The 25,803-nt window shown below is 39.7% G+C and overlaps 2 protein-coding genes across 3 annotated transcripts; both read right to left on the reverse strand.

The window, feature by feature from the left end:
* Positions 1–160: 160 nt before the first annotated feature.
* On the reverse strand, positions 161–18,118 carry lyn (LYN proto-oncogene, Src family tyrosine kinase). 2 transcript variants are annotated; one of them, XM_084369050.1, is made up of 13 exons: positions 17,967–18,118; positions 11,931–12,007; positions 11,424–11,466; positions 10,864–10,969; positions 10,171–10,269; positions 9,904–10,007; positions 9,639–9,788; positions 8,781–8,933; positions 6,127–6,309; positions 5,733–5,809; positions 4,264–4,417; positions 2,818–2,949; positions 161–1,560 (listed from the first exon to the last, which is right to left on the reverse strand). In XM_084369050.1, exons 2-13 carry the CDS (start codon positions 12,000–12,002, stop codon positions 1,358–1,360), a joined length of 1,476 nt encoding a protein of 491 aa, XP_084225176.1. In that variant the 5' UTR covers positions 12,003–12,007; positions 17,967–18,118; the 3' UTR covers positions 161–1,357. The 2 variants fall into 2 exon arrangements, with proteins under 2 accessions (XP_084225176.1, XP_084225175.1); XM_084369049.1 differs by having other exon boundaries at positions 11,871–12,007.
* Positions 18,119–19,876: 1,758 nt separating this feature from the next.
* Positions 19,877–25,803, reverse strand: LOC311265982 (cAMP-dependent protein kinase inhibitor alpha-like). Its single transcript, XM_084368161.1, has 3 exons — positions 25,502–25,803; positions 23,921–24,111; positions 19,877–21,932 (listed from the first exon to the last, which is right to left on the reverse strand). The coding sequence occupies exons 2-3, from the start codon at positions 24,081–24,083 to the stop codon at positions 21,856–21,858; spliced, it is 240 nt and encodes a 79-aa protein (XP_084224287.1). The 5' UTR covers positions 24,084–24,111; positions 25,502–25,803; the 3' UTR covers positions 19,877–21,855.

The following is a 25,803-nucleotide window of genomic DNA, read 5'->3' on the forward strand; positions in this document are numbered from 1 at the left end:
ATTCAATTTAAGGTTTATTCAGTTATGGAAAAAATGTATATATCTAGTTTTGTAGTATCACCTCATTTATGTTGTAAACATTCAAATTATTTTCCAAAACTAATCTTGTAGTTTGTTTTTGAGAAGATTGGCAGAATTATTTTGGATAGGTCTCTTTGAAGTAAGAGTGACAGCAACGTCTCTTTAATATGAGCAAAGCCAACACAGAATACAATTTACTGCATACACAATTTAGTCCATACAAAATGTACACATTCTCTTTTCAAATAGGAAAACTCAAATGATCTTGACTTGCCAAACTTCCAAACAGCTCACGGTTTCAATGCTCTTTAAAATTCTGATTACACATTTGATTATACAATACCATATTTGAAATAATGATAAAGAGAATAGGTTTGACGAACTAACAAAAACACAAACAAACAAACAAGCAAGAGCTACAGCACTTCAATATGAAGTGGACTCAAAGGTGATCAACCCTTCACTGTTCAACGAAACAACAAGCATACAGTACAGCTTATAATATAATTAGTCATGAAATGTTAAAGGGATAATCAACCTGGAAATGTTATCATGGAACACCACCAGATATGATGCTGCTTCCACACACATTAAGTTACATATTACACACAGTTTTGTGAATAGTTATGGTCAGGGAGCAGTTTCATTCATTTAAATAACTTCAGTTAAATCATATATGAGTCAAACATATGATCACTTAATGTTCAGTATGAAAAGGTTTGCAGACAGTTTAAATAGTACATTTTTTACAGTTTAAAAAGAGTTTGAACATAGGTCATGGCTTTATCTGTAACAGCTACCTCTACAAGCAGCATGTCCCTTTTTCTCTATTGCAATGTTATTTATATACCCATTCTCTATGAGGCAGCTGATTGTACAGAAATCACTACACTAACTTTCTATATTCTGTCCTACCTTTACTCTTCTTCAGCCCCCTGAATGCAAACATAACTGAAATGTCCATTTGGTCCAAGTACTGTATTTAAATGTGTAGGGACGAGACACTAGTGTCAAAAAGTAAAAATCAAATCAAATAAATGCTCATCTCAGTTTTTACATTTTGTGCAAAAGTTTTCTAAACAGTGCTCACAGACATATGCTTATAGATGAGATTAAACTGCAGTATGAACAGTATTTGTACATGCACTTCCAGTAGCCACATTATAGTACAATTTTGGAATCTGCATACTTTATATTGTCAGAAGCAATTACAGAATATAAATGAATATGAAATGTGTCATATATACAAAAAAATTACAAAAATAAAAACACATATCTGAAGTGGCTCCAAATATAATATGGAGTGACAGTGAAATGTCTGTATTTGTGTCCCTGTCTATGGTTGTTGCTGGTACTGTGCCTCTGTGGCGGTGTAGAAGTCATCCAGGACGCTCTGCATGTATTCAAAAGTGGGCCTGTCTTCAGGTTTGTTCTTCCAGCAGGACATCATGATCTCGTACAGCTCAGTGGGACAGTTGTCGGGCCGAGGCATCCGGTAGCCGCGCTGTATCGAGGACATCACCTCTCCTTTGGTCATACCTGAGGACAACACGGCAGACGTGCAGGTGTGAATGTAGGAAACACAAACTCAAACTGACATCTGAGAGGATGCACTCTGTTGTAGTTGAAATGAGAAAAGAGAAGCTGTGGGAGAGACATGAGGAGGGGGGATACAGCAGCCACAGTAATAACTATTAATATTAAAAGTATAATAATAATAATAATAACAGTGAAAGTCACCCATATGAATAGTATTTCAGTAAAGTATAAAGTACCTGACATTAATGTATTAATGTTCTTAAGTGTCAGAAGTAATTTTCTGGCAACAAATGTGATGAAGAATCCAGTGTAAAGGTAAAGTATACATACAGTACATGAATATACATATATATTTACATGTATGGATATATTGCATACCATATATTCAGCATTTGAGTGGTTATTGGAATCTTTTTTATTTATTTTTTATATTTTTTAAATCAGATTGCCTGTAAAATAAATTGATTCTAAAATGCTCTACTTTGGCTTTGATGTGGCAAACTGGAGTTGAGCGAGTAACTTAAGTTATCAAACAAGCGTAGTGGAGTAAACATTACAATATTTGCTTCCCAAATGTAGTGTAGTGAAAGTATAACATAGCACAAAAAGAAATTCAAGCTCAAGCACAGGTACCTAAGTGCAGTACTTGAGTAAATGTACTAGTTACATTCCATCACTGATTATAACTGTAGTAGTGGTTGTACTGATAACAGATTGGCTTTTCACATGGAATATTTGCATCTAATTAACTTCTTTCATGCTATTCATAAAGTAAGATTCACCAGTAGAGGGCAGTGCAGTGCCGCACAACATCATAACACTTTAAGCTCAATATTATATTTCATTTTTGTTACTTGACACAAAGCTCAATCACCAATCACTGTCCCCAAACCCCTGGGTCCCTGAGAGCCTCAGGACTCAGATTATTGAGGGCAATGGGTTTAATTTCAACTGATACAATGGGGCATTCAGTGCCCTGTTTTATTACATAATCTTGAGGCTATGGATTAAAATATAATAAAAGAAGAACTATCACGAAATATCACGGTATCACTTTCATTATTTCAGCTGACAATGTGATTACACTGTTGCTACCACTACTGCTTATACGAATACAGTGTTGTTAACCCTTTATATGACTCAAGTGACAAATTAAGCATCAAAGTCACACATGGTACAAAAACGAACATGTTCAACTCAATAGTTTATGATTACAATAATAATGGCACATATCTACAACATACAGTGAATGTTTACCTGGGTAAGGGATCTTCCCGTAGGTTATAATCTCATAGAGCAGAACTCCGAAGGACCACATGTCTGACTTGATGGTGAAGGAGCCGTAGTTAATGGCCTCTGGAGCGGTCCACTTAATGGGGAATTTGGCTCCTGCAGAAGACACACACACACACTCAGTTACACATACACATGCACATACACAGGCTTCATGCCACCATCAACACTTTAGACTTAAATTATACAAGATGTCGTTGATAACGTGTGTAAACGGTGAATCACCTGCTGTATCTATGTAAGCCACACTCCTACACATTCCCACACATCTAACCCATACTGTCTAATATGTAATGGAGTGTTCAGATTCTATTTGTGAACTTGCGTTTATTTTTCATATTGTGACGCTGTGGTTTCAGCGTCGCCTTGTTCCAGATCAGTGATCTTGTGACGCATAGGTTACATTATACCAGTCGCCAGAGGAAAATGTTGACATTTTACATTTCTGCAAACCACAAATATTTGCACGTGTCATTTGTCAGGTACCATACTGACACAATTTGTGCCATATCAAGTTCAGATTACATGTATGTGAGCTGACTTTCACGTCAGGTGGTGGAAGGGATGGCGGTGTCGTGAAAACTAGGCGAGACGGATGTTTGTTTTTAACATTTTGAAGCATGAAACTGCTGGATATTTTAACCAAGATGTTGAGACATTCAGCTGTGTTAGTGGCGACGCAACCAGGTATTTTAAGCTAAAAACGTGTTTGGTTTTTTTGTTTGTTTGTTTTTATCATTATTATTTTGGCCTTTGTATGGCTTTATTGATAGGAAAGCTTCAGAGAGATGACAGGAAACATGGTTAGAGAGAGGGAGGGGGGTGACATGCAGCAAAGGGCCCAGGCCGGACTCAAACCCTGGGCCGCTGCAGCGAGGGCAAAGCCTCTGCACTAACCCAGACCATAAGCTAGCCATTGGCACTACATAAAATTGAAAATTTAATCCAAAGAAAGAGAGTTTTCACAATGCCAGCATTAATTCTGCTGATTGGATTGGATACACACACTCCATCTATCTCCCTGTACAACATTGTATACTAGACTGTTTGATGTGTCCTTGACTGGTGAGACAATGAAAGGAAATAGACCCTGTGTGTGGTTTGAGGTAGTCAGAGGCATTGGTCTTGTGTGGTCTGGGTGTAGATAATTTTGGTGCTAAAACATTAACCGACCTGTAAATGAAACCAAAAGTCTGTCTTATCTCACAGAATGAGGACCTGCCAAGTAAGTTGTTGATTCTGCTTCTGGCCCTGGAAAGGGGATTTTTATTTTAATGTGTCACCGGTGTCCAGTCATGGAGTCAGCATATTTTTGATGGGAAAATCCTCCAAAGACAATGGACACGCACACACACACACACACACACACACACACACACACACACACACACACACAGTCATAAAGTTTACCCTCTCTGGCAGAGTATTCGTCATCCTCTATGACTCTTGCCAGTCCAAAATCAGCTATTTTACAGAGCAGGCTCTCTGACACCAGGACATTAGCCGCTCTCAGGTCTCTGTGAATATAGTTCTTCTTCTCTATGTACGCCATGCCCTCTGCTATCTGCAACAGCACAAGAAAGAATGGCACTGTGTGAAAAAGGCAGTGAATAATAAAACAATGACAACAGAACTGATGAATACACCATGAAAAATGCCTCAAACATGACAAACAGGATGACGCTACAGTGCATAAATTATATCCCACTCAACGTATTTCACACATGTCTTAAAATAAACTTGTGACTATTAGTCACTGGTTTGTTAACAGATGTCAAAGACTGATTGGGAAAACCACAGACCTGACATGACCTGATCAACAGTTAATGTTTGTAAACTTATAAAATAAATTGGTGTATTTTTCATTCAAACTTCGGTTCTCACAAAAATACATCAAGACACAAGTTGCATCTTTTCAAGAGTGTAGTGATCATATTAATGCTTGTAATTTCCTAAAAACTTCCTAATTATTATGTTTTGTAGTAATTACAGCAATACAAACCGAACTTTCTTGAAGGAATTGTTCCATTTAAATCTGTATTTATTATTGGAAAGTTTTTCCTTCATATCAGCTGAATTGTTTACATGACTGTAGCAGCTGTGCACTCACTCAAGTGTAACAGTTGAACACAGTTGTTTTACTGTCCCTTAAAATAAAGCTTCACCAAAATCCGATTAAACAAAATTAGCATATGCGATAACCAAATGCGTGAGACACATTAAAACACAAGGAGAGCAACATAGTACATATGAAGAAACCATCAGTCGAAAAGACCATCATTCCACACCCACAATGCAACTTAGCCACTGAGCGACATCAGGAGGGGCACTTTATCAGATTACATGCAGCTTCCTCTGGAGCCACAAAAGGCTTTATACTACTTTTTTCACATATGCAGTATTACTCCCTGTAAACACACTTTAATATGTTTAATTGGTGAAGTTACCCTTTAATTCATTTAGGAGAAAGGCTGATCTTTGCTACACTACATACAGCCCAAATGGTCATTTCTATACATCATTATTATTGGCTGTTAAATTTTGCTTCCTATCTATTTTGAGATATTTTTATTTAGGTCTACCTGCCTTAATATCTGTATAAAGTAATAATGATTTATTTCTTGACACCAGCTGTCTGTGGTGTCGATGCACTCGCTGACCAAACACACAGAGTGGAACCACCAACCCTGCCTATGTGCTCTTGCCACATGCCAACACAGCAGATGGGATTTTAGGGTAAAGAGTCAAATTTATACTTTTGGTTCTTGTTCCTCCTTTCAGTTCAGCAATGGAAACTGTGACGTTATGTCTGTTTCACAACCACGAAGGGGAGAGAGCAGTGAGAAAAAGCAGCATGTTGTGGTCAGTATGAAAATCACCTGCGCTGAGAAGTCGATGAGCTTGGGTAGTTGCACTCTGCAGCCTGTGTCGCTCTTTAAGAAGTCTAGTAGGCTCCCTAAAAATCAAGACAGAACAGGAAACAGCATCAGTGTCTGGCATGTCAGTGTCCATGTGTGCACTGGTCGGCTTTTGTCAGTTTGACATTTACTTTTCAAAGTTTTTTTCCACATTCACCTGGCTAACGTGCTACTCCTCCTTTGTGAAATATGTCCAAAGATCAACGTGTGGTCACAATGAAGCTGTATGTCACAACATCAAGCTGCTGACATTTGCACTTTCTATTACTGTTTATTCGGAGAAGTTTATTGCACTCATTTAAGGTTCTCCAGATAAGAACATCAGCCACACAAGTTAAAAGTAAAGCTCAATTACCATTTGCCATGTATTCAGTGATGATGTAGATGGGCTCTATCTTGGTGACGACAGCGTAGAGCCGAACCAGCCTGTCGTGCTGCAGCGTCTTCATGACGTTGGCTTCATCTAAAAAGGCTTCGACTGTCATCGTGCCTGGCTTCAGCGTCTTCACCGCTACTTTGGTTGTGTTGTTGTAGTACGCTGAGTGCACAGAGAGCAAAGGAAGAGGGTGAGAGGGAGACTTGCTCGTCTCCGGAAACGTCTCCCCAAACTGACTTGACGTGACCTTGCACACACCCTTTTTGGTTACATGCTGGCATTCCGATATACCAAAATTACGACATCCCAAAAGTCCGACATACGGCCATTCCGACATGTCACCATTCCGACATACCACTATTCCGACATGCGAACGTCCTGGCATTCCGACAAAGTTTCACCATAATCCGCAACCCATAACCCTAACCCTAACCCTGACCCTTTTAAAAGATGTGTCGGAATGGCAAGACATTTAAAAAAGAAATAAAAACGACCATTCCGACCTTAGGAGGCAAAAAATGTCTGAATGATGGGATGTTTCATTAAAGGTTTAAGTGTTGCCATTCCGACAATTAGGGCCTAATGTCGGAATGGCGTTATGTCGGAATGGCGGTTGCCCCCCACCCTTTTTAAAGCTGAAACCTTCACTGTAGCAGCTAAGCTAAAGCATTGGCACGCACACCGTCTGAAGTGGGTGCACGAGCATGATAAGAATTTTATTATTGGGTGTGCTTATCCTTTAATTAGTTTGCGTGTTACATTTGAATAATCTGATGTTGAGTAAAGTTGAAGCTGAGATATTGCATGATGTGTTTAGTTTGAGCAATTAAAGGGGCAGTCCAGCTATTTAGTGTTGCACTTCACACACTGAGTAGTGCTTTTCATGAATAGCAGACTGATCGTGATGTATAAAGTCAGCGGAGTGCCCCTTTAAAAATGTGTTTCTGCCATTTGTTCCAGGCCCTGCAGAGCCACACATGTATGTTTAATTATTCTGGCTGATTAGATCTCTTCTCAGTTGAAGTTGGATTAAGTCATAGGTGTTACTACTATTTTTACTGTGCTTTATTTTTCGAGTAGTAGTCTTACTCACAGGATGCAGACTGTTGGTATGAACCTGCCATTGGAGACGTATTTCAGCCGGCATTCGCCTCCCTTCTGCTATCTCTGTGTTACTGTCACTACAGGAAACAACCTCTACAACCTCTGAGCTAGCGACAGACACACTAAACATGACAAGGTACCCTAAAAGTAACGGTACAAGCCTAAAAAAGCTAGCAGCTGCTACCCAAGACATTTTAATGCAGGGGCTCGCCTCAGCACATGCTAAACAGGTTCCCACTGGCACTGTTTTGCAGGAGCACCGTCACTGCATCCTGGGATTTGCTCCTTCCAAGACAATTGGGATTAGTTTTAAAGAAAAACAAACAGTCCAGAGCGTTTTCCCCTTATCCCAGAATGAGGATTGGTGCAGGCAGACCTTTCTCCAGTGCTGACACAGTGCTGTGGAGAAAGGTCTGGCTATTAGAGACCAAGGCATTCATAATATATTCAGTGAAACCGGTTGCACCTGGCTTGAGAGAATTTCTATTTTCATCCTGGCCTTGAATGCAAAGCATCCAAACACATCGCTATCCCACAATGAATAAGATCCTTTGAATATTGATTTGTGTATCACTTGAATAGTTTTTCACTGTATTTTTTTTAAAGTAACATCCAATATCATAAAATACAAAATCTACAGGATTTGTGGACATGGACACAAACTTTCCTTTTGCTGAGTGTCACAAAAAATGGATAATATGTGCCCATCTCCACCGATACATGGGACCAAGACCTGAACTTCCCACCTGACAGAAGTAACACACATCAAAACACTGTCCTCACCGATACATTTTCAGATACTGTTGTAACAGTTATAGATACTGTTACTATAACAGCACATTTTAAACAGGTGATACAAATAAAAGGCCTGACAAAGTGTGGTGTGTGTGCGTGCATGTGTGTGTGTGTCACCACTCCCAAACTTCTCATGCAAATCTGCCTTCCCATTTCCTACATAGATGATAAAACTGACAGAGCACTGATGTGATCTTCCCAGGACTATGGAGGCATGCGTGGACACACTGGAAGCATATTTTCAGAGACAGCAGTCAGTTCTGACCAAAAATATTTAATCCAGGTAACAAAAGAGGGAAGTCATTTTTGTTTTAATAAGAGGGAAATGGAACTTCCCCATACTGTTCTTCTGCAGCGCTGGATTTACAGTAAACAGGAGAAAGGAATTAGAAATGCTCTGACCCACACAACTGAAAGAGGCCACACCGAAGTGAAGGTGGCATCAGCAGGATATCTCAGGGTATCTTGCAGCTGTAACTCACATCAGTGGTGTTTGTTTTATTATCACTGTGTTGACAGGGACAAGCTTATATGTATTCTATTCAAATGGTCTTTGTTGTAGTTGTGAGGTGCTGTTGGTATCGCCACGCCCAACACCCAAACCTGAGGGGCTAGTTGTTGTCTTTAGTCCCCAACTGAGACCAATCCCTCTTTTTTAGACTCTTGGGCATCAGAGACTGTTCCTAGTCGACAATAGCGATCAAATCAAGTTGATTTGTTTTCTCTCTACTCACCCATCCAGACTTCTCCAAACTGCCCCGCTCCGAGTTTCTTCACCATCTTGATGGACTCTTTAGAAATCTCCCAGGCATCTTTATCCCACGGCTTCTGAGCTTTGGGTTTCGCACAAGGACGGTCCAGTTTACGACACAGGCCATCCGCTTTGCCTGGAAGGTAAACGCAAAGACACTGAGAACTACAGGATGCTTGCTTTAGTGTTCATATATGTGTAGTATGATCTCCTGCAAGAATTGTGTAATACTTTGACACATGACGTACACACCACCAAGTGTAGCGGAGAAACTGGAACATATTTAATGGAGAAAATGTTTTCTTGTTTTCCCTGTCGTGCCCTCAGACCGATCTGCTCTCCCTGTGTAGCTGTTAGCCATGCAGGTAGCTGACTCTGCCGGGATCGGACTGGGTCTGGGTCAGAGCACTGAGGGACTGTTGGTGAATACACCACTAGTACAGGAGCTTTGGACTTCTAGGAGGAGGAGGTCTTAATGTACAGTATGGAGCAGAGAATTATGTTGGGGAACCTGAACCAAAGCTTGGTGTGCAGGCAACGAAACCAGGCTCAGCAGCCTCTGTGGACATTATGAAGGACGTGAAGAGACAGAAGAGGACACTGAGGACTGAGGAAGCTGAGGAGAGCCAAAGAGAGGAGACTAATAGCATGTGTTGTTGCACTTGACTGATGTCTAGTTGTGTTAGCAATGTTTTCCAGTTGCTACAGTTTGATCCTATGTAATCAGCAATTGCACATACACAGCTGTCCATATTTAGGCAATGTAAAGTTGAATTTCCAGTTCGGAAAACAATTCCTGCATAACGTTTGTGCCATTCATTCATTCCGGAGCCGTACTCACTGTGGTAGTGTTTGATCATGCTGCTGATATCACGGAAAGAGATTTTAGGAGAGATGTAGTAGCCGCCATTATCCATCATCCTGATCTTATAGTGTTTGACTGAGTCTGTCCCCTGGGCGTCCACGTCTCTGATGGACAATGAATAGCTTCCTGCGGAAAGATTATCAAGTGAAACAGAGTGACTAGCAATTCCACACCGTACACTGAAAGTAAGACATGTTTGTGAAGGTATCTCTGTCTCTCAGGGCTGGTTGGATTTCCATACCTTTTGATGTTTCACTTTCCCTGATAAGATAAGAGCCTGGTTTGTTCGCTGGCGCCAGCAGCTGCCTCTCCGCATCCTTCCTTGTGATGTCCTTGAAAAACCACCTGCAATGAACAGGAAATGGATTAAATATACAAAATTGACATATTTCCAGTTTCCAGAATGAAACAAAAATGTTTATCCAATCATCCTTTTTCAGAAAACAAACCAAAAGCAGTTTAATGAGAACAATTTAATAAGGTTATGTATTGAGATGCAGCCACTCACTCTTCTGTTTCAATGGTGTCAGCTTGGCCAACATAATTGGACGGGATGAATCCTTCTTTGTTGGTCGTCACAGACTTTGCTTTCCACCACTCCCCATGTCTGCAGCAAATATCAATCTATTAGCACGATCATTGTTTTTCTGATTGTCAAGTATCTTTTCTATAACACAAGTGTCCTAAAGTGCCACACTGAGACCCATTAAGTGGCTTTAAAGAGGAAGAAAACCATTTTTCTACAAGTAAAAATATCATGTATCTATTCATCAGCCTCTGTCAGCACTTCACTGTAATTCCATGAAGCAATCTTTTTTAATGGATGCACCACCTGCATCGAATTCAAACATGGCTCATGTCTTAAGCATTAGTGAATACTTCAAATTCAGTCTGAAATAAATTGACATCATTTAAAACTTTTGGATCTTCATCAGAATTTAAAGTATATTCTGACTTTTTTTGGTGACGCAAGAGTCTGTAATGACAGATGGACCAGTGGGTCTATCAGGGTTGAAGAGTTGACAGTGACCTGTACCCGACCCTCGCAGTCTGCTCGTGGTAAGCAGTTAAAACAGTGATCCATTTCGTAGCTTATTAAAGTGTTCATCTTTTGATCTTCTTGCCTTATATGATGCAGTATCTAATGATGAATAACATTTCCATAAGTTGAATCAGTCTCTCATCAACATCACACACTCACTCCTCTAAGATTTTCATCTTTTCTCCCTTCTTGAATCCTAAGTCATCAGGATGCACAGCTTCATACGGGTAAAGGGCGACCATTATTTTACCGACTGCCTTTTGCTCTAAAAAAAGGGAACAGAAAAAGATATTGACATGTTAAATTCTGTACAACAAAATAAATAGGCCCACATCTTATTTTAATCCTCCAGCCTGCGTCGTATGCAGCCAAGAATTCATACAGAAACGTCAGAGACAAAGGTTAAACACATGACGAACCAACCCACAATGGTAACTAACTACACAAGGTATCAGACTCACTATGAATGTCCATACGAATATTGAACGAGTTACTGGTCAACAGTGTGTTGCTGAGACATGGCAGTAAAATAGTGACAAACAAGAGATTTTTCAAAAATGACTCTCACTTTTGAAGACCACCCACCCAACTTTTATCTCAGCTGTCATAATGAGTATTGGAGAAATATTTAACATATGTCAAGACTAGGAGTAAGACTTTGACAAAAAGTAAGTTAGAGAGAATAAAAAACACAAAGAAAGAATGAATGAATGGCATACCTTCCATCTTTTGGAACACCTGACCAGGTAACAGGGAGTTATTCTGCAAAAGTAGATCAAGAGTTGTGATCCGAAAATAATAACACAGAGATCAATAACGAACACAGTAGTCTATCTATCTATCTATCTATCTATCTATCTATCTATCTATCTATCTATCTGTTTCTACTGACACAATCATCATAGACTACATTTCACAATCTGTTAATTTCCTGCAGTACGTCATCATGAGACAGGGAAGTTCTTGTTATTAGGAAATCCTCCGTTACCATTTTTCCAATTTAAAAGGAAAGGGTGTATCTCAACTGACCAGGGCAGATTTAAAACCATAACATACATGATTGTTATGCTGTGACTTTTTTTTCACCACCACAACACTTTGCTTAAGAGAGTAGAAATCAACGACTTATTGTCTATAACTTATCTACTTATTGTCTGACTACTTACTATTTTTTTTTGTGTATTGAAGGTGGGGTCGCTGACATAGTGCGTTTGCTCGGTACGTACAGTCTGCTGGCTGATCTTCCCCTCCACACCTCCGCTGAGACCTCCATTCAGCGTGGACTTCATGCAGCCCATCCTGCCTGCATGAGGAAGTGAGAAAAAGGAAGAGTGAAGGGGCTGGTTACACATTTACCATTTACACCAGGGGAAAGCAACAAAGCTTCAAGTACCTAACACCTGTGGCCCTTCAGCTCTGCATGTAAAAATGACAGAACCAAACCAGTGACGTGTTTATTTTCTTATCACTCGCTGTGTAAAAATGCCATAAAGGGAAATGCACATATAGCCATAGAAACCATCAACCAGGAGCAGGTGTAGCCTACAACACAAACGTGATATAAATAGGAATCAATGAATGGATATGAAACCGTTCATAAAGGACCATTACACTGATTTTTAACACTGTCTGTATGTCACAGATTGACATGCTTATGCTGTATAAATCACAGTTTGCCCTGTATCTCATGAGAAAGCCAGTGAATCGATACAGAAAATTGCTACATCCAATCCCATGATCTAAGATCAATGTTCGGATTAAAAGATTGATATCTAAACTCAGTAATTCTGGGTAAATGTGTATTTGACCATCAAGAGGGACACATTAGAAAGTAACTATGACCAGAATCTAGTCTAAATAATTCCTAGATGACAGGAACTACTTCTCCTTTATGTCCTTTGGCACTGGCAGGCATTAGGTAGGTAGGTCCAGGCACACAGAGAGAGTGAGTGTAGCTGTTAGTGACTTTTATCACCGTCACTGACCTTGAGAGAGTGCTCAGTGTCTGTCTAGGCTTCAGTTTGTGTGCTGATGTTCAAACAACAGGAGTTCCACACATTCTTAAAACTACTGAATGCCATTTTATTAAGCTTTTGTACAAAGTATTGGTAATGTATTGGTTTGGTGATATCAGCCTGTGTCTTACTTGGATTGGAAAATAAATCAGTTGTAGTGCACATCATGTTCAGTAAAAAACAACCCTCTGATTTTCTTCACGTGATGTGCGATACAACTGATTTCTGGCATGATCTTAATCAGTATAATATGAATAGAGGTTGTAAGATACAGATGGTACTAAGATTTGTAATGGTCTACATACCGTACTAAGCATGTCACCTTATGTAAAATACATAGGGGAACAACTGAGGATCAGTGTAGGAAGACGTATTTAGATCCTCTGATCAATATTCCAATTTCAAAATACTCCATTACAAGTAAAAGTGCTGCGTTCAAGATTGTAAGTAAAAGTACAAAAGTTTTAGGAGCCAAAAATAGTACTTGTTATCAAGCAAAGTACTTATGTCTGTGTTTTACCATTATATATGATAGCACTGGATTATTATAACTGATGCATTATAATGTAAGCACCAGTTTCATGATGAAGTTGGTGAGAGGAATTGATCATACTTCATAAACTGACCCTATATTCTGGTAGAAATATGTAATCTGTGAAAGCTTCTACTAACTCTAAGCTAAATAAAGAGTTTAATTGGTCTAGTTTCAAGCAAACACTTTTCATGTCTTTCCTGTGTTTGTTCGTGTAAAACTTGAACATTTTAAAAGGTATGCAATGCTGGATTTGTCAGTTAAAAACAAACCATACAAAGTTGGCCCCTGCTCAACAAGACTGAGAGCAGCAGTGGTCGAGCGAGCTAGAGAGTGATTGAAGAGAGGGAGTTGCGTTGCAGAGAACAAAGCAGTGAATCAGTGAAATAAAATATTTTCTGTTTTGCTGCAGTTATGTTGAAAAATACAAATCAGCAAGCCACACAAACCTCCAAATTATGTGCGAATTCAGCTGAAGTGCTGGCCCTATACTGTCCACTGTTTGCTTTCACTTCTGCTCTGTGTGTGTGAAGCTCAGCCCTGCCCTTGGTCAAACAGAAAAACTGACCTACAGCTCATGACACAGAGAGAGCGGAAGAGGGAGATGTAACAAGGCCACATCTGTCCCGACTCACACTGTTGCTGGGGGCGACACACTTCTGGGTTTTGTGTTTCTGGGTTGATGCCCAGAAGTGTCACAAACACCGAAAATATGAAAAAAAGAAAATATAGGCAGAGGGCGGCCTTTGTAGATATATACACTGCCACATAGTCTAGTCCAGTGACTCATAAATGAAGATTAAGAGGGATTGTTTTGGTAGAGACTACATTTTTAAGGGAAATCCTGCACAGTATTCCTTTAAATGTTTCTTGGCTTAAAAATTGTCCAATATAAGTACAATATATTGCCAATAGACAGCATCAGTCCGTGAATATGGCATTGACTCATTTGAAAAAAACAAAACATTGTTAATAATTTACATGAATTGCGCTTCTCAGCTGTACTCTGTTCTGCTGGCAGTGTCCCATCCAAGTCCATTCTGTGCAATAAAAGATTTATTGCTGTAGTTTTTCTACATCATAGTTTGCTTTGTGGTTTTTCCGCTAAACAGCAGGAAGCCCACAAACACTGACACAGTTACATTTGCACGCAAGCGCATGAGCCCATCCTCCCGCACTGCACCACTTGCTATTTCACCACACTGAACCTCAGTGACAGAATCAAGTTCCTGATAGTCACTAACATATTTTCTAAAATAACTTGTCCATCACTCCCAAGCTGGCAGCTCTCTCTGACACCGCCATTACTCACAGAGCTCTGACCATAACCTACGGCCCCTGACATGCCCTCAACCCATGCTTCCCCCATCTTCGCTTTCCCCGCAGATGCAGACAACCGATCTGCAAAAAAGTGAAAAAACATTTCTGCCATAGTGAAGAATAAAGATTGAATATGAAACTGAATCTGAGACACATACATAAAGAACAATATGACCACAAAATAATTTTAAACTTAAACTTCCAGAGATGATTCATGTGTGACAAACGGTGGTAATTCAGAGAAGGTGTAAAGGGACCACAAAGGGAAAGACCACAACCTAGAGAACCTTGACATTGATGAGCACGGTATAAAAGCTATGTTTCATGCAAACTCTGTCATAGTCTGTATGAGCCTTTTTGACAAAAGATGGTTTGAGCCAGTTTTTTTAACCTTTTTTCTGAGTTTAATGGAGAGAAGCATGTGTTCACTTTGAATTATTTGCATTGACCCCTTTTTTTGCATCTGTCACTTAATAATACACACAGATTTATCAGTGCGCAAAATCTTTTTTAAAAGGCGCAAAAAGAGGAAGAACACAATAAGCACACACCCTGCTGTATAATAGTTTTAGGGAAACACACACGCACCTTGCTAAATTGCATTGTTCTAATCTACTTCTATGCATTCATTTCAGCAATGAGACTGATTTGCAAAGGTCATTTTGTGGTACTATTCCCAACACAGTGTGTGTTTTTTATTTTTTTATAACAGTAAGTGTCTCAGCTCTAATAAAATTTGGTAAGCATGCTTCACATCCAGCAGAAAAGAGAAACCTGGCATGTTTATCCGAACTTTGGACCCATTAGAGAATATTTAACCACTTTGCAAGACAGGTAAATTCACCTTTATGTATATAGTGCACTATACGGTTGCTTAAATGCTCAGTGTTTTCCTTGTCGTTTTCCATTAACTTTTTCTTTTCTCTTCGTTCCTTACTTTATAATGTTTTCGTCTCTTCTAATCGCTCAGGTCAGTGGTGGTGTGTTTGTTAATGGTTATGTGTCAACCATCACATTAATTGCAGATGTTTTGCTTACAATGCAATAACACAACGTACGGTTTTAAACAGAGCAGGGACATGCTTTAGTACCTATACATTTCAGACAGGATAAAAGGAAGGTTAACACAATAATAGAGGTAACACATCACCCACACACATACACACATAAACAGGAATACTGATGTTATGTAATGACATCAGCACAAACGTAACCTTTAAAGAAGACATTATCGCCAAAAGAACATCGATGAATTACATGGTGTGAGATAAGATCAGCTGTATTGATACAATGAGGGGAAACTGAGCCTTCACAGTGGCAGAAGTAGGTGTTGGTCATGAATCAGCACCTGTTTTCTAAAACAGGAAACTAAAGTTGATGATGGAACAACAAAGAGTGACAAGAGGAACAAACTTGACTAGTCCTGTGGGCTGATGAGTGCCCATTAAAACAACAGGTAACCTAGAATAGAAGTTATAAGAGGACAATGGATGTACAGTAGGCCTAATGGTGTCGGGCCAGGCAGAAAATAAATTGGAATCACCAATTAGGAACAACTGACCACATTCTAAAAATTATAAAAATTAAACATCTATAATCTTGTTTCAAACGAAATGGTGGCAGCCGGCTCTATGAGGCTGTACGTGGGCAGAGCAGGGCTTTGACCTTAACGCTAGCATGACCTTAACGCTAGCATGGCAACATGCCTTTACTAGCGATGCTAACATGCTGATATTTGCATGTATGATAATGACCATGTTATCAAGCTCACAATGACAAAGCTAACCTCACCTGCTGATACGACACTTTTTTTTTTACAACCTTAAATTGTTAGCACGCCAACAGTTAGCACTAAACACAAAGCACAGCTGACGTCAGTGGGAATGTCGGGAGCTCTGCAGGTTTTAGGTTCTATCATAAACCAAAGCATTAGACAAACAACATTTGGACCTGATGATGGCACTAGATAAAACGTTGGGACATTATTACATCTCTGTCTGACAGGGAATATGAATGTGTGCACTACCTTTCATAGCCATCTATATAATAGTTGTTGACACATTTCACTCAAAACCACAAATGTAAACGTCACTGTGGCACCAGTGTAAAGGTGAGGGTGTCACCAAAGTCATCATTTGGAAACCATGGATGGATGAACGTCATTTTTATGCCAATCCATCCTGTAGATCTTGAGGTATATACACGACTCCAAATGAGTTGGGGATATTGGGATATTTTAGTGTTTCACTTGATTGTAACTGTAAATGTGATTATTTTCGGCACCCAAAAATAATGCAACAATTTTCATTTGACTTTTATTGCATATCCATGCACACGCATATATGCATCCATATCCCAATATCCCTAACTCATTTTGAGTAGTGTATTTTATAGGTGACAACTTTGATGACATGAATGTCAGTGAAGATATTTCAGTCTGAAATATTGCCATCCCAGGAGCCATGGTGTCTAGCATGGATAAAACTAACTACGCACTGCACACTAATGCAAACACAATAAAACCTGTTATCGCAGCATAATATGCAAACAAAAGTGTTTATTGTCCACAAAGACATTCAGGTGTCGGATTCAGGTCAGGGACTGAAATGAATCTGACTAAGCTTGTTTGGACTAGAGTAAAGAGGAAAAAAAGGTTCAAGCACCATCAACCCAATGGCAAACAAAAAAGGGGCACACCTTGGTGCTCAGTGTGTACTTAAAATGTCTAAATAGATGTTTAAGAGTCAGAGTGATAGTAGAGTGAGGGAAGGCGTTGGGGAATAAAGTGTTGCTACGGTTGGCAGTTTGTTATTGTGTTTGCTTGGTTCACTGCCCCTGATATATTTTTAACTTGACAGTCAGCAAACAGCCGGAAAACAAGGGTCTGAACAGATTAGGAGCTGACACACACACACACACACACACACACGCACACACACTGAATGAGCAGACTTCCTCCTTTGCCAAGAGACCGATCCAATTACTAGAGTAGTGAAGAAATGTAAGGGGAGAAGGGATAAACCACTGCAGAATTTCACGCCACTTGACAAATCTGATGGCTTATACTGCACTGACATCTAAATCACATTCAGTTAAACTGGTAATGACAACTTACAATTCTCACTTACGACATTCTTTTAATATAAACTATATTTGAAGTTCCATAAAACCATGCAGTGATCATGAAACAGTATGAAAAAAGTTACAAATCAATAGTAAGCCTATAATTTCCAGTCTAGTCAGTCAAAATTCACTTATTCCCCCACAAATTACACTCAGTTAGACTCCTTTTACCTCCTCTGTTGGGTGTGTCTGTGTGTGCATGACCAGAACACAATGACCTGATGCACATCTCTGACTGGTGCCATTCACACTTCACGTACATCTGCGCTTACCTCTCTGAGTGTGTGTCCCTGGTTAAGGAAACAGTTCATCCACTGTGAAGAAGTTTCTCAGTCCTCAGATCTCTTCTCTGTGTGTTTCATCAGACTGACGGACAGACTGGTGCCTCGTTGACTTGACAAGTGGGTCAGCCAGGCGACATGGACTGTTAGACTCAGCCACCAGAATGAGGAACTCAGAGAAACCGGCTGGGGATTTTTCTTTCTTGCTGAAACTTCCTGGTACAATTGTCTAATGATTATTTGCATAATCAGCAACACACACACGGACACACACACACCCACAGTGGGAAACAGCAGACAGATGGTCTTTCAGGTCTTCATATACAGAAACACTAGAGTAGAGAATGTCAGAAATAAAACATAAAAAAAATCCCTTTAGATTCTGAGAGTATTTACAAACATTTGAAGGGCCAACATTTATTTTCATTAAATACTTCATTTAAAAATTCTTCATAGCAGTTTCACGTATGTTAAAGATAATCTACAAAGTTTAGTATTAAACACAGTTTGAGTGTCATGTATGTTTCAGTGTCACTTGATACATTCTCCCACGGTGCCACCTGCTGGCCAAATGGCAGAAGTACAACAAGACAAGAAATGTTCCATTTACCATCATCAGTTATTTATTTTGACACACAGGGTAGAAAATATGGTTACAGACAGTCAGACCAACACCTACACATTAAGCAGAATCATGCACCTGCCATATTTCTACATGCTGAATGATGAAAAGCTGGATGTTTACAGTGTTGTTTAAGCCTGTGTGTGTGAGTCACGATACAGTAATGTGGCAGTTACCGACTTGAAAACCTGATTGAACGAGTAGTATTATAAAACAGAGTTATATTTATCCTATTATCAGCATGAACAAGAATGAGACACGAGTCAAGTTGCAGTATTACAGGGAGATTATATTGTGGAGAAAATAACTAAATACAGTTTTTACAGTGCATGCATGATGGTCTTAGCGGATGATGCTAATGGGTTGTATCCATTATTACACAAAGAAGCTGGAATGTCAACGTCCCAGATTTAAACTTTCACACGTGTGACACTTACTGGAAGCTCCACTGAGTATTGCATATATACATTTAAAGGGCATCTCCATCAGTTTTACACATTAAAGTGTGTTTACAGGTCTTGGGGAGTACTACTGCATATGTGAAAAACATAGTGTAAAGCCTTTTGTGGCTCCAGAGGAAGCTATATGTAATCTGATTAATTACCTCCAGGGATGTCACTCAGATGCATTGTGGGTAATGTAGGCTTCAGGTTTTGAAAAGGTCCACTGGTCTAGCATTGCACTGCTATAACACTGTTGGACTCATTACGGGCAGATTAAAAACAAATGATCAAAATCGATACAGCAGCACCAGAAACCTCGCCGTTTTTATTCCACACGTTCTTCTTCCTTTTCAAAACCTGCCACCTACATTACCCACAATGCAACTTATCAACTGAGTTACATCACTGGAGGCAGCTTCCACAAAAGGTGTTGTATTAGCTACTTTTTCACATATGCAGTAAGACTCTCCAAGACCTGTAAACAAACTTTAATGTGCAAAATTGCTAAAGCTACCCTTTCAGGAATAGCTCGGCATTTTGGGAAATACACTTATTTACTTTACTGACAAGAGTTTGATGAGAGGATTCATACCAGCTTCACGTTTATGCGCAAAATGTGTAGCTGGAGCAAGAAGCCAGTAAGCTAAGCTGTGCTAACTAGCTTATCTAAGGTTGGTCATAAATAAACATACGTTTTCTTAAAAATGTAAAACAACACTGCTAGGAAACAAAGTACAACAATAGCCAACATAGAAAAGAGGAACACACTTGGTTAATTTGTGGGTTCATGAATACTCTAAGAAAACCTACAACAAAGCTACAAATAGTGGGTCTACTCAGGTGTAGGTGTAGAAAAAAATGCTCTTATCTTGTTTGTTTTTCATTATACCAATCACAACTGTCTAAGGCGGCACTGAACCAAGGATGCAGCAATAGTGCCCCTGCCAAAAAGTGTCGGGGGGAAACTTGCACATGGGGAGGTGAGCCCTGGCATTAAAAAGTCTAAATCCCTGCAAAAGAAAAGGTAACAGCCAGAGACAGACGATGTATCGGTTGGCCAATGTTATTGACTGAAATCAGCCCGTCACAGACAAATTTATCTATATTTGTAGAAAAACATGTGACTTTTAATCATTAAATACCCAGTAAAGTTTATTGTTTTAGTGCACTGATATCATTTTAGACGATTTGGATCATTGCAAAAAAAGTGTGTGTATCGGCTGATATATCGTTACTGGAAATTTTTACTTGCTAATATTGGCTCCAAAAACTTGGTATCGGTCGGGATCTAGTCACAGGCTCTAGTAGCTTGGCTAGGTTTGTACCACTAGCGACCAGCTAAGTGTTTGGGTAACTTGCCCTTTTCAATGTGATATAGATTGCTAGCTCGGAGGCTGTCGTCTTTGTTTCTTGTAGAGGTGCGGGATTTAAAAATAGAAATGCGCAGATAGCGGGAGGGAAGAGAATGCCGACTAGAACAGGTGCCCAATGGTGAATCAGCATAGCTTAGCTTAAAGACATAATCAAGGGGAAACAGCTGGCCTGGCTCGGTCCAAAGTTACCAAAATCTGTCTGGCAACACCTCTGAGGTCCAACAATAAACATGTTATCTCCTCTGTTTAATTTATACAAAACCTGAAGTGAGAAAAACAACGTGTGGTACAACTGGTTCCAGCCAAAAATAGCTTAGTGACCCCTTGGACAAATTTTAACAAACAAGGTATAACTAGTTAATCAATGAGCTTTAGAGGTGCTGGTAGATGGATTTTGTTAGCCAGGCCAGCTGTTTCCCCATTCCCACCTTTTATCCTAAGCTAGGCTAACCTCCTGCTGACTCCAGATAGGATATTTAACATACAGACGTGTGGTATCAATCCTCTCATCTAACTTTTGGCAAAAAAGCAAATAAATATACTTCCCAGAATTCACACCACTCCTTTAAGTTTGTGATTATAATGGCATCATTAGAAAAGTAAAAAAACCAAAGTATAAACATTTTAAAAGATAGTACACCATCATTGCTTCTTCTTCTTTTAACCACTGAGCCATTGAAACATGTCATCCATATTCACTGTAAATGTATGATTAACTATTGTTGGTGTCACACCATCATCTCAACGCTCTCCTACTGTTTGCAGTTTCACACATAGCATATAACTGAATTTTGTCCACCAAACAACAGAATCAGTGAACACACCTTTCAACAGATAGAGTAACTGAGCCCCAGTGTTTTTGTTCATGTTGTTTTCCAACTCTACTACAGCTGAGTGGTCCAATTCCCTCTACAGTATTGTCAATTCAAAGGAAGCACAAGCCATTAACTGGCAATATAATCTCTATCAGCATCACTACAAACATGCTACTCCCACTGTGGCCCATTACATCAGCACGTCTCAGTGGTCTTACAGATTGCCTGCACAACTACAAAACTCACATAGGATCTCTGTCTATTTTCTCTTTTTATTCCAATCTTCCAGCCTGTGTGTTTAGTAACTACGACTGAAAGTTAAATCAGCTGTACAAGAGCTACAAATGTGTCTCTCTGCTTACCCCAACTCTGAAAAACACCCCTGCCAACAGTCTGTTATTCTGGTGCACAGTAGAGCCACAGGGACATGAGAGCACTGGGTGATCACATCGCAGCACAGCGCCTATTCAGTGGATTTTGGGTGGGTCAGTGCCCTGCTTGTAGGCACCACAACAGTGGCGGTGCTACCCTCCGGCTACCAGCCCACTTTGGATGACCGCCCTCATCACGATGGTGTCTGGAACCCGTCTTGCAACTCTGTGTCCACTGGCAGGAGTGTGTGGCAGGTTAACTGTTCCTCTGCTCAGCATCCCTGTGGGCCGAGGAGGAAGAGGAGCTCTGGCTGTCCTCAGTGTCGTCTCCATCTGCAGAAAAATGAGGAGGGGCAGGAAAATGTATATTGACTAGACATGAATATTAAAGGATTACATCAGTGTTTTTGCATGTTTTAGGCTGTGTCCTTAATCCAAATAATCCTTGACTTGGTTGGTTCAGACGCAAATATCGTAAGAGATATTGACTGGTTTGCCATGAAGTGTTGTACAGACACTGAAGGTCCCTAAAGGATAAATTCTAATTACTTATGTGACGTCCTGACGTATTTGAACAAAAACCTGCAAAACTAACGTCATTCCAAGCTGTACTTTCTTGTTAGCGCTAAGTAAAAAATATGAGCATGCTGAAATGCTAAACTATGATGGTGAACCTAGTAAATATTACCTTCTAAACATCAGTATGTTGGCCTTGTCATTGTGAGCAAGTTTCCCGACGTTAACTCAAATCACATAGCTGCTAGTATTGTTTTGTAGACTCTTGTCTATTGTTGAATGCATCGTTCCTGCCCTCCAGGGTGCAATTCACCACAATGTTCAACACACAGAGGATAACTGCCTTCCTAAATCAAACAACTGTCATCTCAGCCAACTTTGTAATTGCTCCTAAGACAAAGTCATTGCAAAACAACACCAGGTGTTTGCAAAAACATCATATACCAGCCTGCTACTCCTGAAATTTCGACTGTAATGCCAAAAGGACGCAGAACTCCAGAGGTGTTGCCTGTGTGAGAGATTGGTTGTGCAGGGAAATACAGCACACAGAGCTAAAAAAAAGGCAATACTGATGTTATGTGGATGTTACAGGTTAAGTTGTGTACAGCCAGGAAAAGATGTTGAAAACATTTTTTAGACTCTTTTTTTGGTCTGAATTTTACAAGAGGTCATTAACATCCTGTTCACAAATTCACAGAACTATCTCTGAACACTGTCAGAATGGACATCTTTCAATCATCTGAGCAAAGGTTTGAGGCTATAACTGTAGCCTCATCATGCACCACTCATTGTTTACACACTGATGAGTAACTCGAGACATCCAGAGGATATTCTGGCCACTCTATAAAGATTACTCATATGAATACTGATAAATCTAAAAAAATCTATTAAAAGCTGAATCGACGTCAGACAATAGCTGACTGCATTTGGGCCAATGTGTTCCACCTGCTTTGCTCTCCACATGGACCGTTTACCTCCATGCAACCAATGCCCGCTCAAGCGTGATTGGTCAATGCTATTGGGACTACAAACAGAAACGGGAATGCTTCAGACAAGAAAAATCTTGTCATTTGCCTCCAGATTCCACACTCATATGCAGATATCTGCTCATAGAGAATAATACAGTATAGAATCTGTTAACAGATCATTAAAAAGCTGTTTTACTACTGTAGATCTCTTATTTGCAAACAGCCACACAATGGCTGATGCAAGTTGGAGAGTGTATTATAAGTTGGAGTTAGCCTTTTTTTCTTCAAGAGAGCCTCTATTTTTCTTGAAATAAATGAAAGGGCACCCTCATGTATGGCCTCCACACATGCTCCTTCTGAAATCATCATTTTGGAAATTGGTGCCATCACAAGAGCAAATAGTATGTTGAACAAGAAGCTAAAGAGAAACAACATAACCTTGACATGTAGACTCAGTAACAGTAACATTTTCCTTAATGTACTGCAGTGTGTAGAACATTTTCTTTCAAGAAGTATTGCATGTTATCAGTGAAATCTTCTAATATTACAGTAACCCTGAAGGATAATGTATTAAGATTATTAGACCATGGTTTGGATCTCAGTACACTTTCATGATTACAATTAAAATAACAATGTAAAACACACCATGATTTTATCTTGATTACCATCATGAAACATTTGCTTTCTCAGATGAAGTAGTTTGGTACAGTATGATGTGAAGAACAGTAAGTGTCTTGGAAACCTTGCTCTATCTGCAGCTGGTACACTATACAGTATAAATGATTAAGATGAAAGCTAAAGTGGAGCTGACTGAAGCAGCACGGTGCAGCAGTTTACCTCCCCCTCCTGCGTTGATGTGCAGCTGGGACAGGGACAGGGTGAGGGGCAGTTCACGTCCCTCGGGGTCGGTGGGACTCTGCAGGATGTCGTGCATGGCGTTCCTTCGTCCCGTCCTGCCAGAGGCGATGAAGTCTGCGTACGTGGCCTCAACATCAGACATCGCTCGTGCATCGTCCACACAGCAATACCTACAAGAAGAGAGCTGTGACCTCATCTCAACACAATATGTAAATTCTGCCACTCTCAAGTCTCTCAATCAAAACAAGACTAAAAAAGAAGTACCATGGCATCATGGGAGTTGATGTCCTCATTGTTAAAAACCAGCATTGCTGATGAAAATCTATCTGACATGACTCAGGCAGAAATGTTCACTGACGAGGTGATGTTTTAAAGTTTCATTCACGTTACATGTAGTCACGTTCACGAACTTCCTACCTCACTCTCTGACTTATCATCCGGCATTCACCCAAATGTTATTATACATTATATATCTCATATATATTATATATTACCATATAAAACACACCGTTACCTTGAACTCTTATTGAAATTGTTGTAAGTTCAAGACTCAACTAAATATTTAACAAAAGATCTTGTCATTTTTAGACATTTTAATGCAGAAATGTTACATGTCTTAAACTAAAAACTGCAATACCACAGTGTATAAATACTCTGTTACAAGTAAAAGTACAAAAGTATTTGTATCAAAACATACTTAAAGTACAAAATGTGGAAGGACTCGTTATGCAGAATGGACCACTTCAGCAGGATAGCCTATATATCACTGATGATGCAGCTGCTGGAGTGCTAATTGTAACAAATTAAACAGCAACCTTTTTGATAATCAAGTATTTTTTTCAGTAATTTCTCGAGCAATATGTCAAACATTTGCTGGTTCCAGCTTCTTAAATGTAAGAATCTCCGGCCTTTCTCTGTCACTGATGACGGTAAATGAAGCGTCTCTGGATTCTTGATCGTTGGTTGTACAAATGAAGCAATTTGAAGATGTGATGAGCATTTTTTTTTTGTTGCCATTTTAGACTAAATGATTTATGTTGTAAACAATTGGCAGATTAAATGATTATGCATGTAATAGTTAGTTGCAGCCCTACATATGTTGTATCAGTAACAATCTATAAAGTAAGTTGAAACTAAAGCTCTCAGATAAATGTAGTAAAAGTACAATGAGACATAAAAGAGTGCTCAGAACTTCATACAGGCCGGAGTACAGTAGCCTACTTGAGTAAATGTAGCATACTGAATTACATTCTCCCACTGGCTGTACACATATCTAGTCACATATTAGCCCACCCTAGAAATATTTGCTATAAATATAAATTAATATTACTATTTGATTTTCACTAAGCACTGAATTACTGTCATGTCTGAAGTCCTGCTGCTCACTTAATGTCACAGCTGCAGTGTGAAGTATCTCATGCTAAAGCAGGCAGCCCGTCCACAGTTAGGCCCACAAGTCAAGAGTCACGTAGAAAACCGGGAGCACAAGTCAAATTACATCCCCACAATAAATAAAGACGCTATTTATAGCGTTTCAGACCCGTTTAAGGCTTTTCTTACCTTCAGTGATAGCTCTAGCAGTGTTGTAACCCCAAGCTACATTTCTAGGGAGTGACTTCACCTACAAAGCCGCGCCACAGGCCCGACATCTCATCAAACGGTCCGCCAAAACAAACAGAACCAGACACAGAGACAGGAAACCGACCAGAGTCCAGTAGGTAACAAACCACAGGCCCCGCACTACATACCGCGACGAGTCAACGCCTAAATATCACTTCACAATAATAATCACATCAGTGGGATGCTTTGAAAAGTCCCCAGTCTATTCTCCATGGCCGTCGCATCTTCCTCCTTCGCGACCA

This window comes from Pagrus pagrus, assembly GCF_965226575.1.
Source record: "Pagrus pagrus genome assembly, chromosome: 12".
Taxonomy (NCBI): domain Eukaryota; kingdom Metazoa; phylum Chordata; class Actinopteri; order Spariformes; family Sparidae; genus Pagrus; species Pagrus pagrus.

Coding starts and splice junctions, on each gene's coding strand:
- lyn (XM_084369049.1), bottom strand. CDS start 12,002: ATGGGCTGCATGAAGTCCACGCTGAATGGAGGTCTCAGCGGAGGTGTG. Junction 10,270..10,863: donor AAGATGAAAATCTTAGAGGA/GTGAGTGTGTGA, acceptor TATTTGCTGCAG/ACATGGGGAGTGGTGGAAAG. Junction 1,561..2,817: donor CGGGAAGATCCCTTACCCAG/GTAAACATTCAC, acceptor TGTTGTCCTCAG/GTATGACCAAAGGAGAGGTG.
- LOC311265982 (XM_084368161.1), bottom strand. CDS start 24,083: ATGTCTGATGTTGAGGCCACGTACGCAGACTTCATCGCCTCTGGCAGG. Junction 21,933..23,920: donor CATCAACGCAGGAGGGGGAG/GTAAACTGCTGC, acceptor ATTTTTCTGCAG/ATGGAGACGACACTGAGGAC.